Source organism: Rana temporaria, chromosome 12 (genome assembly GCF_905171775.1).
Source record: "Rana temporaria chromosome 12, aRanTem1.1, whole genome shotgun sequence".
NCBI classification, from domain to species: domain Eukaryota; kingdom Metazoa; phylum Chordata; class Amphibia; order Anura; family Ranidae; genus Rana; species Rana temporaria.
The window spans coordinates 55,276,108-55,294,868 of NC_053500.1; the positions used below are offsets into that span (position 1 = coordinate 55,276,108).

An 18,761-nucleotide genomic window follows, 5' to 3' on the forward strand; every position below is an offset into this window, starting at 1 on the left:
TCTACGGTGCCCGTTTTTGTGAAAATATCTCCTTTTAGGGGGTTTAGGGGAGTTAGGGACCTTAGATTGTAAGCTCCTTGAGGGTAGGGAGTGATGTGAATGTACAATGTACATGTAAAGCGCTGCGTAAATTGACGGCGCTATACAAGTACCTAAATAACAACAACAACAACAACAACAACAAGGCTGCAGCTGCTGTCAGCCTGTCATTGCTCTGCACTGACTGAGTGGCTGAAGCTATCCGCATCCAGCAGCAGGAATGTGCTGGATTCTTGCCACAGCTGTGAGTTTAATCCCATGGAATTGAGATATGGGCCGAATTTCGAAAGAATTTTCTTTTTCGAAAATCTTAATCAAACATTTTTTAAAGACTAACGATTTTTAAAACCATGGATGAGAGAAAATCGGAAAAGAAATGCGCATGTACAAGAAAAGAAGAAGATTCCCAGCCATGAAACATATTTTCTGTAGCAACAGGAGGTGAAATTGAAGGCTTGGTTGGTAGAATTTTGAAATCAATAGTGGTACCATCGGATCACAAAATTTCTGATTTTCAAAAGAAAATTATTTTACAAATTTGACCGTGTAATAGCCAGCCTAATGCCACATACACACCATCACTTTATGTGATGAAAAAAAACGACACTTTCTGTGAAGTAAAAAATGACGTTTTTGAAACTTCAATTTTCAAAGACGAAGTTGCCTACACACCATCGTTTTCTCACAATGATCTTGCAAAGTGAGGTTACGTTCCACCACGTTTTACCATTGAAGCTTGCTTCATAAGTAGCTTCTGGGCATGCGTGGATGAAAAAACGTCTTAGAAAACGACGTTTTTTGCTACACACGGTCAATTTCTGTGAAGTAAAAAGTGCACTTTTGAAAAACGACACATAAAATTGAAGCATGCTTCAATTTTTTTTGGTCGTTTTTTACAAGACATAAAACGACGTTTTCCCCCACACACAGTCAATTAAAGTGACGTTTTTAAAAACGTCATTTTTTTTCATCACATAAAGTGATGGTGTGTACGGGGCATAAGAGTTTACGGACTAATTTTGTTTACTGAAATTTGTAATTTTTTCTGAATATTTACAGTATTTTTAGGATGAACTTATAATTAAAAAGGTGTAATGGCCCCCTTTCAGTATTTTGCTTGAAGGTACAGATAAAACTACTTAAACCAAGATGTAATGGACAGGCATGCTGTGACTTGTACCATATCAGTAAAATTCTGGTAAGTTTACATAACTGCGTAGAGCGTGTTTCCTGTACATGTAACAAACTGAAAGCATCACTACTCCAATAGAAGGAATCCTCTAAAACCATATACTGAAAAAAATATTTGAATACAGTATACTGTGATTGCATTTTCTGCGTAGGTAAAAATACGGAGTTGACAGCATAGTTTAATTTATGCTAAATGGAAAACCTGTTCAAAATTAGTTCTGTTATTACTGAGCATAAACTCAGACTATGTACAGCGACAGTTGTGCAGTTTGAAGATTTGTGTGCGTTTCTCAAATGTTTTCTGATTTGACTGCTAAGATAAAAAGGTGCCAATGAATTTAAACAGGCAGTTAGGAGGTGCAGGTATGACCCGACCATGCCTGGTCACTGCAAACATGAAAGCTTATCTTGGGCAAGTGTTTATGTCCATGATGGGGGTAACAAATCAAATGATGAAGCTAGCAAGTGCGCATGAATGTGTGAATGATGGTAGAAAGAATATCTGTTGGCCCCGCTTTTTCTAACCTGTTGATTTAATTGCTGCTTCTTAAAGCAGCAACTTTTTGATTCTCACAATGTTGCATTAGGTTGTAACTTGTGGTTTTCCCTATTTTTTCTTATCTATAGTACCTGAAGGATTTCTTTACTTCAAGTGGATCTCTACTGCTGTCTGTGGACATCAAAGCCAGTTGTGACTTGGACATGCTCCCATTGTCTTTAGGATACAATTTGAAATTCTGGCCATGTTAAAGCCCATCTACAGTTGCTTTCCTGGTAACAACTTTTCGGTTGGGACCCTAGCTCTCATTATTTTACCGATTTCTACTATACATTTGCTGTTAATAAGTCTTGCTTAACTTTTAGTTCTGTCCATATATAGATAGGGATAATAACACATTCAAAAACTTCTCTCACCGTTGTGTACTCAAAATAGTACAGACAGTTGTCAGTCAGAATGAACCATCGCCTTTTCCAAGTTTTAACACGACCTCCTGAAAAGCCAAAAAAGAGGAGTAAATGGCAGAAGACCCTAAAATGTGAAAAACCAGTAGTAACACAACATGCAGCCTAGGTTATGCAGCTAATAAGAAAAGGTGACCAACGCACAAGAAACTGGCACCCTTAAAAGGCAGATCAAATGTGGTTTTAACTCCTTGTATTCTAGTAATGTTTCCTAGCACAATACACCTAGCCAGAGATATGCAAATACATGTTTTGCCCATTAAGAGCCAGTAGTCAACCCTTCCTGCAGCGGTTGGCTCTGAATCTCAGCTCTCTGTGATGGATGGGGTCCTCAATAAATGATCGAGGACTAAACAGAGTGGTTCCTGATAATGTAATCACTATGTCACATGATAACATGCAAGCTTAATGCTTCATTGACAAATAAAATAAAATCTTTAGCATAAATTTGCAATAATATTGAATATGGAAAACATTTAAATGGTAATTAAAATCACATGGTTTACACAAAATAAACATCTAAAATATATGTAAAATACATTTAAGATAATGCTCCTTACATTATTTTGACAGACCACACAATATTCTAGTACTTGCTAGGCTGTTTTTATTTGTGGGCTTAAAGCAAAACTATGCCATATACTTGATTTGTAACATGCAATATGGACATCATGAACTAAACATATACGGTAATCTCATTCTAAAGCAGGGGTCGCTAGACTTTCTAAACTAAGGGGCAGTTTATTGTCTTTCAGACTTAAGAGGGGGGGGGGGGCAGACTGTTGCCATTGGGAGTAGAAAAGGTTTTGGCGTCAGTGGGAATAAATAATGCCCCATCTTTGGAGTCAGTGAGAGGAATGATTCCCCCATCGTTGGTTTCAATGGAAAGAATTGTGCCCCAAAATTGGCGTCATTGGACCCCATTGTTGGTGTCATTGGGAGGCATAGTGCCCCATCATTGGTGTCATTGCAAGGAATTGTGCCCCTTCATTGGCTTCAATGGAGGGGGGGGGGTTGTGCCCCATTATTGGTATCCGTGGATTAAAATATTGCCCCAAGGGCTGGATAAAAGCAAGCAAAGGGCAGCATCTGGCCCCCAGTTCACAGTTTACAGACCACTGTTCTAGAGTCCATGATACGAGTAAAACAAAAGGCCACTATGCCAGACTTCTACTACTTGAGCTTTCTGCGGCCTTTGATACTGTTGACCATCCACTCCTTCTCAATAAACTCTATTCCCTTGGCCTCCAGGATTCTGCTCTATCCTGGTTCTACGCCTACCGATCACAGCACTGCTTTAGTGTGGTCTACAACGCTGTCTCCTCCTCTCCATTTCCTCTTTCTGTAGGGGTCCCCCAAGGCTCTGTTCTTGGACCTCTTCTCTATCTACACCTCCTCCCTTGGTCACTCTCCACAGCTTCCATTACCATCTCTATGCTGATGATAATGCTCACTGGCAAATGAGTGTGCTCCTTGAAGAACAGCTTCCAGAATGCATTAGAAAAATTCCGTGTCTGTAAGCTGTGCTGTCAGTCACCATATCATGAATAGGATGGACACAAAATTTCACAATGTGTCATTCACTGGCTTGTTTTTTTCCCTCTTGCAAGGAGAGGTGGCAACCATAACATTAGTAACATCTCATTTTAAGAAAATCTGCGTGTTTGTCAGGAGAGGTTTACTGTATACCGTGTGACTCATGGGGACAAGCTTGACAGAAAATTCTCGTATATGGACCATGCTCAAAAACAGTAATTAAAACTAATAGCAATGTTTGTAGGCCTAGCAACATAATATGTACAGTACACCGGTGAAATAATGGCTGTATAATGTAATAACAGCGGCCTGCTTCTTAACAACGATTACCGCTTATGTAAATCTAATTAGGGATTCCTCCTTTATGTCCTTGTATATGATCATAGACTTTTAAAACCTAATAGTAGCATGTATGGCTAGGTTCATAAATAAGAGAAGAGACATTCTATATATTGTGTAGGTCAGCAAGACCCCTATTTCTTCTAATGTATATGGAAGAAAGAAGAGAGCGGCAGCTGCCATCAGCAAGAAGAGAAAAGCAGCAGTTTATGATTAGCACCCACACACAGCAAACGCATAGTACATACCTCCTGCAAGGCGTCGTATGAAAGGGACATCCCAAAATGTAGAAAACATACAATTAAAGAAGAAAAGGACATTTTAAATAAATGAAAATTATACAACAGAACCCATAATTGTTTCAGTAAATATCTGATCACTGTGCTATAGTTTGGGATTACACCAATTCTGCATAACACAGCTGCAAGGTGGGGTCACAAGCACAAAAATGCTCCTCTGAGATTGGTACATGGTAACACTATGAATAAAGTTGTGCGTTTCACCCATCTGCCTCTATTTTTATCCTGTTTAACTCTCCACTTCATATTACTCTAGATTGTCTCCAGCAATGATACAATGCAATTAAAATCTGGGCACAAAAAGGGGGACTGCAGGAAAAAAAAAAAAAAAAAACACTTAATTTATTAGGCTTTAAAAATCACTGGGATGGATTCATTAAAGGCAAAGAAGACTGTTAATTTTGCATGTGCAGTTGCCTCTAGAGTTTAGTAAAGCTACACTTTTCAAAAGGTTACCCAATCACATGCAAGGAAAAAATAAATAAATAAATAAATAAATAAAAACACAGCAAAAACAGCACATGATTGGATGATGGAAGTCAGCAGAGCATCGCCTCATTTACTAAGCTCTGGAGTAAATTCCCTTGCGAAGTGCAACTGCACTTGCAAAATGAACAGCCTATTTGCCTTTAGTAGGTTAACCACATTATGTGCCATAATGACCATTTTTTTTTATTAAAGCAATCGCCCTCAATGGGGGGGTGAAGATTTGCTTTAATTTGAATCAACGAGAGTTGAAAATAACCATCAATTGGTTAGGGATCATTAAAGCTTAGGTCCAAGCACAGTAGCCCTACCAGGATTAGGAGCATGACATTCCTTTGCCTCAAAAATCCCCCTGTCATGCAGGTTTCTTTTACGCCTTGCAAATCTGCTTGTTTAAAATGCCGTAATTAGTACAGCTTCTGCAGTACCTCCAGGCCACTCAGATGAACTGGCTACAGGTTTCATAGACCCCAGTGCTGAGGTTTCGTTTCCTCTCCTCCTGACCATTCACACAACAAAAAGTTTTTGGGTCCATCAGACCTGCATTGCCTACATCAGGACAGCCTGTAAGTACAGCAGGAGCTACATGCTAGCATTGCTTTTGAGGCAAAAGATTGTTTAACAACTTTAACCTGAGTAATGTTGTTGTGCCAGAAGTTGGGCTTTAAAAAGGTAAGGGACACACGTTACAGTGCAGTGAAATGAGCCTCTGGTAATCTATAAAAAAAAAAAAAAAAAAAATAATCTGTGGTCCATCTAGAGGACAGTAGTAAGATACTGCTAGGATAGAGATTTTTCATCCTTGGTTACATTCTCTTATGTGTTTTTCAAATTGCAGTATACAAGTATTCTGTGTCGAAAAGTCAGTCATGTGCACTAGTGCTTCATCCTGGCACTATACGGAATTAAACACTGCCTCTGGGCCTTCCTTGTTTAGCTACAATTTTTTTCTGTGTCTGCCAGTAAAAGCAACAACTTATTTATAAGGAGGCCCACCAAGTAAAGCAAATTCTTCATTATTTCAAATGACAAGATCAGCATGTTTTTTTCCCAATAACTTGTAAAGGGGGGCATTTTATCTCTTGGTCCCATCCAGCACAGGGTGAAAGGAGCTCTTCCAATGCAGCTGGCAGGGACCGCTACACGGAAAATATATACAGGTGTAGAATTTTATTTTGTGCAGCACTGACTGAATCTAAAGTGTTATGTCCCTTTTCTTACTAAAAAGTTACAATAGGGTGACTATTTGGTCCCAACAACACTCAGTCATGGCTTTTCTAATGGTTTCTGGTGCATTCCCAACATCAGAAGGCTACTGTTGACTAATCAGGCAATGAAATTTAGCAACGAATCTGGATTTATTCTTTTTAAATGATCTTTTCCCTCAAAAACAGTTTGATAAAAGCTAGGAGATAAATTCAACAAAATTTTGCAACGGGACTGGTCATTCCTTTTCAGTGAAAACAATGATTAAACCACCCATTTAATGTAATCAGTTTCTAAAGTATAGTATTCTTTCATTAAAACAATCTGTAAAAAGGCATGCATTTTGTAAAAGGAAAACCGCTCTAAAATGGCCATAGAAAAGAAAAACTCACGCTGAAAACTGGGCCAGCAAATTTATAATAGATTCCTATACTAATAAAGGCCTCCAATGTATTACTGAAAGCCTGTTACCAGTATATTCACCATTTCATTCTTGGGGGGGGAAAAAAGTACATGTTAGCCTTAATCACTTAATTTGGTAGGCAATTCATGATTTTACCAAAAAAAAAAAAAAAAAGGGGGGAGAAGAAAACTCACCAAGCTTCAGCAGCCAACCCTCACGGTCGGGGTTGAAAAAAGTGTGTGTAAGGTCATTTCCATCATCCTCTGGAATCTTAAAGGGCTCGTTCTTTATACTGTCATACAGATTCTGAGGAAAGAGTACATAAAAGAAATAAAAAAAAACCCACACACTTTACCCCATGTCAACTCAGTAAGGAAAACTCCAGTTTGAATTATGTGCAAGATTTAAAGCTACTTGTTGTCAAAGGTTAGGTATTCAGCAACATGCCCATTCTTTTCTGCCAATTGCCTGGGTCCCCGCATAGATGGACCAGACATCAGAAAGAACATTTCACTGCTTAGTGCTGGACTGGATCTGCTGGAGATGGTGAGACACATAAAGCAAGCTCGATACCACTAAAAATCTGGCTGGAGAAAAAGGGGTAAAGAATAGTGAAATATGTGGGCTAGCAGAAATGATAGGGAGCAGTGTCTGGATGAGCTGGCACATCTCCAGTCAGACTCTGAAAAGGACTAATAATTACTAGGTGATATACAGAATATAACAAAGGTGTGTTTTAAATAACTGAGAAGGGAATTTAAGTAACCAAAATCAACTGCTTTTGCCAAAAGCCCTGTACAGTGTATATATGCCAACATCTGCACTTACCCTTAGCAGGTCCTCAGGCAGGTCACCTCCATCATTGATGCCACGGTTCATGGATATGAAACGATCTGTAGGTGGTTTGTCCTTGACATTAGGATTGTGCAGGCTGGTGTTCAGCATGATAATGGCAAAAGACAATATATAGCAGGTATCTATAAAGGAGGAGGAAATAGGTGAATAGCGTTGATAATAAAATGTAGTAAAATAGGAGTAACAAAAGGGCCAAATTACTTTTATTTGGGAAATGCTGAGCTAACCTCTCTCTCGTGCTGGTCACGTAAAAGGAAATACAAATTTAAAATTCATAGGCATTGTGGTCACTTGACCTATGCTGTATGGGAAAACTGGAGCAATCCAAAGTCTTATCTTTGGTCTTATCTACGACCAAATGCCCAATCTTTTGGTCATTTTAAGTTGACAGGTGAACAGTATTTTTGCACTAATCTAACAGATATACCAAAAGGCTTTCAATCATAAATTTAACAGATGAAAAAGGAAACAGATACTCAAATCCTCAAGTTTTTTTTATTTACCCCAGAAAGGCTACCAATAACCTAGTACCGAAACGTGAGTTAAGTCAGACATCTCCGTTAGCACATCACAAATACTGTTTACATTGTCCATTACACAAACCCTATTTATGCTTTCCAGGGAATTTTCTTAAAAAAGGAAAGAAAAGAAGACAATCTCAGTGCAAAAACAGGTAAGCATAATTAACCTGTTGATTGAAAGACGCCTGGATTACACTGGCAGTACCGCTGAGCAAATGCTTCCATCATACGATCAATCTTTTGAGCCTCCCCTGGCAATCGGAAGCTCCATAGGAACTGGCTAGGGAGACAGAAAAAGAAAAAAGTATGAACAATCTGACAGAGTTTTCCCCTTTTAAAGTTGTATTCATGACCCAAACTTACCGAAGTGCCTGCACTAAGTTAAGGTCTGTAAATTCATGAAGTTCCACAAAGGCATGAAGTACGCAAATGTTAAAATCGTCTCTGCAGAAGATAACATGTGGTTAGCAATGATTTGCTGATTGATAGTCACTTAGTACTACTGGATTGCTGGCATTATTCTATAATCTCTAAATACCTCATATTAAAAAAACAAAAATGATTACTACTCCATATTTGGTGCAAAGTTCCAAAACTCTTCAATCCCATTTACTTCTATCCAGTCTGTTGAGGTGCCTTATGTCACACAATAACGTGCTGCATTAAAGCAGCCTATTTGTTTAAAGGAGCTGCTCCAACACTTAAAAAATTGACATGCACCCAATTATATATATTTAGGACACAATGCACCACAGCACATGGTAATGCGTTACTGCATGTTGCGTTGTGTTGAAACTTGTGTGTATTAGAGGCGCATTGCTTTAGTGCATCAAAAATGAATGGCAGCACAATGCATGCTTTTCATTCAATATGTTTATTTGGACAAAATTATTTATGAATTAAAAACAGGATTTGTGTACCCCCTGTAAAATCCTTTTTTTTTTTTGAGACACAAATTCTTACATTTAGAACTGTGTTATTTTGCCAAATAGAGGATTGGACAGTGGCAAATAAAACAAAGTTGTAGGCCATCACAGAGTATAACCCCCAACCATTACCAGCATACCAGCAGTTTTGTTGCAAAGCAGTACCAAGAGTAGGATCATAACCACAGAAATGTGTCCCAGAATAGACCCCCCAGATGACAGCTGAAAGGAAAGCAACCTTTTGGGCAAGAGTAGAGATAAATAGGTCTCCAAGGAAGGCTTCTGAAGCATATAAAGAACCAGATTCAGATCCCAGAAAGTCACAGGGAATGGACATGAAAAAGCGCTTGTGCAAAAACAGAGAGACAGACAACTTCTGGGCTAAGAAGTTTGAACTCAAGACCCAGACTTCGCAAGCTTCTGCTGGGAAAGGTACACTCTGGCCTAAGATGTGGTTAGCACCAGACTCAGATTCTCCAAGACAGAAGTCATTTCCAGCAAAGATTTTTGAGACAGTTTAGGATCCTCCTGAACTTATGTAACATCTTTACAGTCAGATCTGTTGTCTGAAAGAGTCCCCACCAGCTATGCCCTCAAACTGCATGACCATAGTAAAAATTTCAGCCAAGAGGGCAGAGGACTCAGCTACACCAGACTGTAGAGATTAATAGTATAAGACAATATGACTGCAGAATTGTTACCATCAGAAGGCAATTTAAAAGCAATCTCCGACTATGCCTTGGAAGACTATAATTTAGACATGTTACTTTCGCAAAGTGGCATTCACGAAACTTAGTCAGTGCTGTAAGGCAGGAAAGAGCATGCGCAACTCGCAACACTCTACCCAGCAGATGTGGTCAGTGCTCAGTCCCTCAACATTAACCCATTCAATAGAAACAATGGTGCCAAGTGACCAATGAAAATGGTGGAGCTCATGAAGTTCAGCCCAAGCAGTTTACCTACTAAGTGGATTTGCAAAGACAGGGCAACTGCAGAGGCAATTTCCAGCAGCTCTGGACCTGGTAAACGCTCTGCAGTTACCTTAACCAGAACCAAGTCTGAAAAGCACCCAAAATAGAAACCATTGCCCAAAGATCACTTCCAGGATAGTCATGCAATGTTCAGTCCTGGAGGGTCCAGGTGCTCATGAAAAGCCAGGTTGAGGATGAAAGCCAGATTGCTGCTGATTGGAGGGGAAACCTCCAGCAGAGATGTATGGCAGAGTCTTGATTAAAGATAAAAATAAATAAATAAAAAGCGGAAAAATAAATGTAAAGACAAAAAAAAAAAAAAACAGTAGAGCTATACTCTAGGCTGGCCTACAGTTATTTATGATTGACAATAACTACCCTGTAAACTGCAATGAATCTAAAAGGTTTACAATTACCTCTGCTGTCCCTCAACAAATGAGAAGAATTTTTTTTTTTAAAAAGTAAAAGCACTGTTGACATTTTCCCTGCAGAGCAAAATAGTTATAGATAAATCACTAGCGTCACACCCCACCCACCAGGACTTCATTTCTAACAGCTTCATTAAAAGTAGCCAGTTCTTTTACATGTTTCAGACACACGTGTTCTTACTAAGACGTGCAGGGGGCTACCATTGCCAAGTCGACTTGCCTGCCTGTCTGATAAAAGATGTTCCCTAATGCCGCGTACACACGGTCGTTTTTTGTGATGAAATAAAACAAAGTTTTTTATCATGAAACAAAACAACGTTTTTCAAACTTCATTTTAAAAAACGACGTTGCCTACACACCATCGTTTTTTTCAAAATGCTCTAGCAAAGCGCGGTTACGTTCAGCACGTACGACGGCACTCTGCTCCATTCAAGCTCGCTTCATAACTTGCTTCTGAGCATGCGCGGGTTTAAAAATGTTGTTTTAAACGTCGTTTTGCCCACACACTATCATTTTAAATGACACAAAAAAACGACGTTTTAAAAAACGACACCAAAAATTGAAGCATGTTCGAATTTTTTTTTTGTTGTTTTTCAAAAGACATAAAACAAAGTTTTCCCCACACACGGTCATTTTAAATGACGTTTTTAAAAAATTTCGTTTTTTTTCCCCCCATCACAAAAAACGACCGTGTGGCATTACTTTCCACAAGAACAGGCAGTTATAAAAAAAAAAAAAAAAAAAAAAAAAAATCGGTGCGAAACTGACTTTGCCGGGCTGCCCTTATTTGCCGATTTTGGTTGCGACTTCAATAGTCACAGATGTCTTTCAAGTAGCACCTGAAATCGCGCTGACCTGCTACTTTGAAATCACGCTACTTCAAGTGAAGTAGCGCAATGTCAAAGTAGCATCAATGTGAACCAGGGCTAAATACAAATGCACGCCACACTTTTAACATGTTTGTATAACATTTTGAAAACCACTTAACTTTTTCCTTCCACTTCACAATTATGTGCCACTTTGTGTTGGTCTATCACGTAAAATACATTTACATTTTTGGTTGCAACATGACAAAATGTTAAAATAAAAAAAAATAAAAAAGGTACTGTATATAGCGCCATCTCAATATTTAAAGAAATAAAATTATATATAGTTATTATTGTGTGAAATCACGCCTGTTGGGAGAAATTCTTTGCTTGCTCTGATCATGGGGATAGAACTTCTGACCCGTTCCTGCTTTTTTTTTTTAAGTTTACCTGTCATGCGAGAAATTTGAGGATTGCATCTTTACATCTACCGTTCTTCTCCTTCTGATAATGCTAGCCGGCTAGCTGTATCTGACTTTTGAGGAACAGACTCAGAATAACCATGTAGTAAAATGATAAGTGTCAGAATTCCTCCTTTACACTTGACCCGGGTCAGCAATGAAAGCTCACATTATACCATTTAAATGGTCCTCAAACTGAGGCCTGTTCTGCATTTTGTTTTAATAATAATGCTTAAGGTTTTGTAATATGAATGAAAAATTAACAAATTATTTACATTACCAAAATTAATATAGTCAACACTGTGCCAATTGGGAAACAGAATGAAAGTAAAAAACTGCATGACATAAGTCATTCATCTTACCGCTCTCCTAGGTAGTCTCCTATAGCGGTCTTATTCAGTCCTTCACCTTTGTACAAGAATTGGGCAATGCTCTCACAGGTACTTGTCAGTAGCTCGTTGTCAATCAGGAACTGGATACCCTGCAAAAGGTTGAAACAATATTAACTTCCTGGTTCACTGAATACATCTAGAAGTGGTTGCAGGAAAATATATCAAATATACCTTTTTGGGGTCCATGTTGAATTTCTTTCTTCCCATTGCAACTTGTTTATTCTTTTGCAAGTTTTTCCTGTTGAACAATAAATAATAATTGGAACAGAAATTAAAGTAACCTGATGTGATAATGATAGTGAAGACAAAAAAGACAAAAATCATGAAAGAATGAAAAAATAATGACAATGCATCCTGCAGTAGCTCCAATGTGGACATCAGATTATCACTAAATTTATAGATTTATGTACGGTTGACATGAAAGGCAGCAATTTACTAAATACCTAGAGCAATTCTCTAAAAAATTTCTCTCTATGTCCCTGGTCAAAAAAACATCAGAAGCAGGACTTTGGCCTCTCAATAAAAAAAAAAAAAAAAAAAAAAGTGCTGCACCATGGCCAAAACAGGAAGTGAGAGGAATCCTGGGGTCACCAGAACTAGTGTCGCCGTTGGAAGATTTCATCTCCATTACCGTTCTGATGTCAACTCAAAATTTGGGATTTTCTTTTACTTTCTCTTTCGATGAGAACGGTAATCAGGACAAATAGGGGGAGGGAATCTATAACAGGGGCACAAACTGCAATAAAAACAGACCTGGATTCTAATCCTTCTCTACTCTTTGAGAAAAAAAAATGGTTTTGCCTTTAATTACATTTTAAGTAAGTACACTCTAAAGCCGCGTACACACGATTTGACTATTGGCAGGGGATTGTCTGTTGACAGACTGTTGTCCTAAATTCTTACACTCCTTTAGACAATTATTTTCCAATTTTCAGCCAACATATGTTGGATGACAGACTAGTAAACTTTTGTATGGTCAGTACACAAATCTGTCACACAAAAGTCGAAAGTACAAACACACACGCTCGGAATTAATGCTCACCAAACACAAAATTAGCAGAAGAGGCCCAAAGGGTGGCGCGCAAGTGCTGAAATTTCTCGTAGTACGTCACTATGTTTGCATTTGCGGCACGACAATTGTGTACCGTTACCATTAGTATGCAAGACAAGATCCTGGCACAGGCCCTATTGACAAAAATCAGTCGCTCGGTTGGCCAACAATCGTACCGTGTGTACAAGGCTTTACAGTAGTCCCACAAATACCTGCCAGTTTACCTAATGCCGCTTCCTGCGATGATTTGGCAACAATGCTGCACTGCTCCAGAATTCAGAGCACCTGTGGTCACTCATGATTGAGGTGCCTGGTTGCAATACAGTGGGAGGAAAAGGTGTTGCACGGGCCATAGTTATCTGCATTGTCACTGCCGATTCACGATTCTGTAGCTTGTCAATCAGCACCTGGCAATTCCTAGTCCTTCCCATTGTTTTTTGGATTGACAGCACTGCTCATCTTGGTGAAACTCTCCCATTGTGAGCAGCAGTGTCTGGGAGGGGGAGATTGTGAGACTCAAATGGAGGACTTGGCTAGGTCAGGAACATTTGTTAATTTTATGAGTCTTGCACATGACATAACTGGTTTTTGTACTCAACTGTCAGGGACATTGAGATGTACTTTAAAACTACTATAATATTTTTCAGTCATCGGAGAGGATACTAAAGCACCCAAAAAAAAAAATTATATTTATATATATATATATAGTCACACACAAACATGGTTAGTGCATATTTATTCAAGCCCAGACTTGCCACAGTCCTAACCACTGAGCTAGTATGCTGTTCTTCTATTCAGACAGCAGGTGGCACTTTAGTCACTTTTTCACATGTAATGCAGTATTACGTGTGCTAGGAGAAGCCCATTTACCCAATGAGTCATCAAAGCAGTGACCCTTATCAGCTGGCCTGCAGGAGGTTCTTATCAGACACTGGGAGTCTCAAAGCAATTTTTTGCCATGCATTAAAAGTTTTTTTTGGAGAACAAATACGTTTTAAGTTTCATGCACACTGGGATAGATATATATATATATATATAAAAAAAAAAAAAAAAAAAAAAGAAGTCTTCTATTGAGCAATTATTATACAAAGTTTAGACAAGTTTTACGTTTTTTTTTTCTGCCAGTGAGCTCCAATCAGGAAGACGGATCAGAAGGGTTTTTTCCTGCCTCTAAATGTAGAACTCAAAATATGCCTGGAATCATCCTAATGCGCATAAACAAACACATAGGATAACATTGAGCTGCTTCTACAGACAGAACACAAAACTCTGGTAAAATCAACGTTTTCCAGTTGCTCCAGTGTGCATTTTACTTAAGGTGCAAAAAATAAATCAATTTAGTTTGGTACATTACTATATCAAAATGTAACAGCTTGATCTTCCATGTTATAATCCATACCACATTTAGCCCTCGTTCAAACTGGTGCAAGTTGTCATGCGATTTGACAGTTCCAAATTGCATGACAAGTCACACCCTATTGTTGGCAATGGAACCGTTCCAATCAGTATGACTCAGACTTTGTAGTGCCGCATCAATATGAAAAAAGGGTCCCTGCACTATTTTTTGCGATTTCAGGTGCAACGTGCATAGACATCTGTGCATGAAGTGTCACAGATATCAGCCAAGTAGCATCTGAAATCGCGCTGACCTGCTACTTTGAAATTGTGCGACTTTACTTCAAAAGTAACATCAATATGAACCAGGGCTAAAGATACACATTTACCAATATTCCTGATGCAAGGTGAATAAAATGGTTGCACCCTGGTTGCCAAATTCAAATTACCTTCTTCTTCCCCTTAACAGTACAAGGTCTGGTTATGTCTCAGCTACTCTAATATGAAGATTAATCTGTCAGATGGTCTTAAAGCAGAGTTCTACTGACTCCACGACCTGCGACGTGTCCCAGAAGATTGCAGGGAGGGAGGGGAGAGGTGAACTCCCTTCTGGTGCTGCGGAGCCCCAGGAGGAAGTGGGAGCTGGATGCCTCTAAAGAGGGTATCAGCAAAAAATGACATGTCAAATGTGGCATGTCAGGGATTCATCGTCACTTAAAGCAGAAGTTCCATTTTTGGGTGGAACTCCACTTTAATAAACAGTGAAAGGTCAGATGTGTGCTTTCACATACAACCTCAGCATGTACATTTAGCAGTTATAAATACTCATTTGCATTATGCTGAGAGATGTGTTTTTGTAGAATCCTAGTCAACCAACTCCAATGTGCAAGTTAGTGCACCAAGAATGCAGCAAGTAAAGCTTTTTTTGTTAACAGCCTAAAACTTAACAACATACTTGACTATGTACCTGTTGTAAATGGGACTTTTAAGCTAACCTGTGCATTAATCCCCATCAGCTTCTGTGTAAGCTCAGAGTAACTCTATTGACCTAGAACCATCTCCCTGTCCCAATGTGACAGTACTGGGACAATCATAAAGTACCATCACATCAGGGTCACGCAAGAGGAAAGAAAAATAATCACATGCACAGGTATTCTGTTCACAGAAGAAAGAGCAAAGAAACAGTGAATAGTTTGCCCTAGTAGGAGAGGCATTAATACAAACCTATTGCTTTGTCCTGCATAGGCAAAGCAATGAATTGCTTTAAAGCTGAACTCCTGGGAAGTTTCAAAAACTACCCTTGCAGATTGGGTCACCCTTCACTGCAGGGTTAAATGCTCAGATTTGTCTAAAGAAACGTCAAAAAGCTGCCAGCACTTCTCTTCTGTCCGATGCTCTGGGTTGTTGGCGAACCTTTAAATTCTACACTTGCAATGCAGGACTGTTGGTCTTGCATCATACATGACAACGACATGGCATGACCAACGGAAAGAGCCGTGACCAACAGACAGAGCGCAAAAGATGGGCAGTATCATGGGACTGGTCACACGAAGGAGGAGCCTGTGAGAGTGAGGGATAAAGGAAATTTCCTTTCTTTTTACTAGTACCCTAGTCAAAAATGAGCATTTAATTCTTGCAGTGCAGGGGGAGGTCCACTCTCAGGGTAATTTTTACATTTCCCCAGATCTCAGCTTGAAGCTATACAGCTTTCTGGAAACATATGTGTACAAAAGTTAAAATGTGTCAATAGGGAAGTTAGGTGAATTCCAAAAGCAAGTACACTGTACAAGAAAAACTCTTCTTACTTTTCCTCCAACGATCCCAAGTTTTCAATTTCATTTGTTACTTCTGCTATTTCTTCTTTAAGTCGCTGAAAAGGATAAAAAATAATAATAATTATTATGAATAAAAAAAATTACATTTACAGAAAAACATAAGCAGACCTAGATTGACACAGCCTTAGGCCCCTTTCACACTGGGCAAATCAGTAATGATCCGCCTCCGTATGCTCGCTGAGCCGATGGGTGACAGGGCGGTCCCAGCACACTGTGCAGGGACTGCCCTGTTATTTTTCCGCTCTCCCCTATGGGGGGGGGGGGGGGGAAATCGGATGAACACGGACCGTATTTCCATGTTCATCCGATCCGATGACGGAAGGAAAAATATCCGTCTGCAGAATTGGATCATTTGCGGAGGCGGATGAGATCGGGTGTTCATCCGCTGACACCCGCAATCCCATAGGGACCAATATATGTCCCTTTTTCATCCACAAACGGATGGATAAAAAAGCAGACATACAGTCCGCACGTGTAAAAGGGGCCTTAATGTACTACGGTTTGCTGATTAGCAACCTTTACTTAAAAGTATAACTAAATGCAATGTTTAGTTTTGAATGGGGTGAAGAGGGATTAGAACGCTTGTCAGTTTTTATAGCTATCTGTGCCCCCATTAAGGAGATGCACCCTCTCAATGTTGTCCCATTTACCATTATTATTGAAAGTAAAAAAATAAAAAATACCAAGCTTTGGGATGTCCCCAGAAAAGTAATAGGAGGGGAAATCTTCCAATGGGGACACTTATTCTGACCTGGGATGGCCCAATGGATTACCCCAATTTACAGGGATTTCCTCACACTTTCTTTTTTGGCTATGGGACAGGAAGTGAAGGGAAATCTACGCAATGGGACACAGATGGCAAAAAAAATAAAAATATAACACTGGCAGGTCTTACTATGCTTTCTATACAGGGCTTTTTGCAAAATAAAATGACTTTTAGACTTCCCAATGACAACAGATGTGGTTTTAGTAATGCAGACCCAGACTAAAGTTTTTCCATATATGTTTTATTGGTCCTCCTGCTAGTCACATTTGATGATGAAAAAAAGCGGCAACTCGGGAAAACCAATTCTTCTTTAACTGAAAGCAATGTAGGGAATAATTATATATATATATATATATATATATATATATATATATATATATATATATATATATATATAAATATATATATATATATATACATATACATATACATACACACACACACACACACACACACACAAATACGTATTGGCCTAAACTGAGGAAATGTATTTTTTTATATATTTGGGGGATATTTATTAATTACAGCAAAAAGTAAAAAATATAAATTTTTCAAAATTGTCGCTTTATTTTTGTTTATAGCGCAAAAACTAAAAACCGTAGAGGTGATCAAATACCACCAAAAGAAAGCACTATTTGTGGGAATAAAAGGACGCCAATTTTGTTTGGGAGCCACGTCGCACGACCGCGCAATTGTCAGTTAAAGGGACCCAGTGCCGAATAGCAAAAAGTGGCCTGGTCTTTGACCAGCAATATGGTCCGGGGGATAAAGTGGTTAAAAAAAAAAAAAAAAAAAAAAACACATCACGCTTTCAATAAAAAAATTGAATTGTAACCTTTCAATTTTCCGGCGCTGTTGACCGTTTTATCTTGTGCAGGCTATCTTGTCATGATGACATTTATCAATGTCTTACTATTAGACCTAAAAACGCAGCTGACCAAATGTTTTACCATTCCCCTTTTCATATGCTACCAGAAATACTGGCAAAACTTCCTGTCATGTTAACAGCATTGTTAAAACCGGATAGCATGCCACCAATTGCATTCTGTGTTCCCTAGCAAGGAACCAAAACAAAAGAACAGCAGATAGTCAAGACCCCCGCTATCTGATGCATGGACATCCGAGTGTTTCTTCAACCACACCTCTCCACTGATGGGGACTAGGTGACACGAGACCTTTTTTGAGGCTCAGCTTGAATTGTAAAAAACCTGCCTAAGCGTAGTCACCATTCTGGATGTTTTGCGTTGATTGAGAACATCCTGGTGTGGAAATCCTTGGGCCCCAGTGTGGTGTATTGCCACAAATTTATAAAGCGCTTACCGACCCATTATCCATCGAAAGGGTCCAAAAACGTCTGGCGCGTCTATAGCCAATAGGGATATGTGGCACTGTTTGCAGTTCCTTCGCACTGGAGCACAGACTCGATTAGCAGTGGTGCATACAGCACAGAGTGCACTTGCATCTTATTTATGGAACATTTTTTGGGGTAATATACCGGAATAATCATTGATGAAACATATTTGGACTGGTTCACACTTATTGGCACGATTTATATATGTAATGTTTAAGACAATTTTTGGATATTGCAAGTCTAAAGGAGTTTATTGGCTTACATATTCTGTTGTCCCTGGCGCTACTCAAAGTTTTTTCATTACACAGTAACATTCGTGTGCACATAGTTAGGCCCATACTGAGCAGCTTGGCTGGGAAATTGGCTATTATTCATACGCCTGTGGCGCTGGCAACACAATTTTGGTTGATGTTGCAGATTGTAAATACAGCACCATTTTAGTGGTGTGTTGTTAGTCTTTGGCAAAAACTGAACAGCATTCTGATGGCAATACCATAGGAGGATATTCACCTGTATATCTTCCAGCAATTTTTGCTTACGACGCTGGATGTTCTCAAGTTCATCTCGTTCTTGCGAGGTCAGGTCACCGGATACTAGAATG

General features: G+C 39.1%; 1 protein-coding gene across 1 annotated transcript in view; it reads right to left on the reverse strand.

The window, feature by feature from the left end:
* Positions 1-18,761, reverse strand: part of CYTH1 (cytohesin 1) — a 57,732-nt gene that overhangs the window by 11,646 nt on the left and 27,325 nt on the right. The window contains exons 2-10 of the mRNA XM_040330896.1: positions 18,671-18,753; positions 16,014-16,078; positions 11,994-12,060; positions 11,793-11,911; positions 8,202-8,282; positions 8,006-8,118; positions 7,291-7,439; positions 6,656-6,768; positions 2,146-2,224 (exon numbers count right to left, since the gene is read on the reverse strand). Of these exons, the coding sequence (XP_040186830.1) occupies positions 2,146-2,224; positions 6,656-6,768; positions 7,291-7,439; positions 8,006-8,118; positions 8,202-8,282; positions 11,793-11,911; positions 11,994-12,060; positions 16,014-16,078; positions 18,671-18,753 (869 nt within the window). The remainder of the gene's footprint in view (positions 1-2,145; positions 2,225-6,655; positions 6,769-7,290; positions 7,440-8,005; positions 8,119-8,201; positions 8,283-11,792; positions 11,912-11,993; positions 12,061-16,013; positions 16,079-18,670; positions 18,754-18,761) is intronic.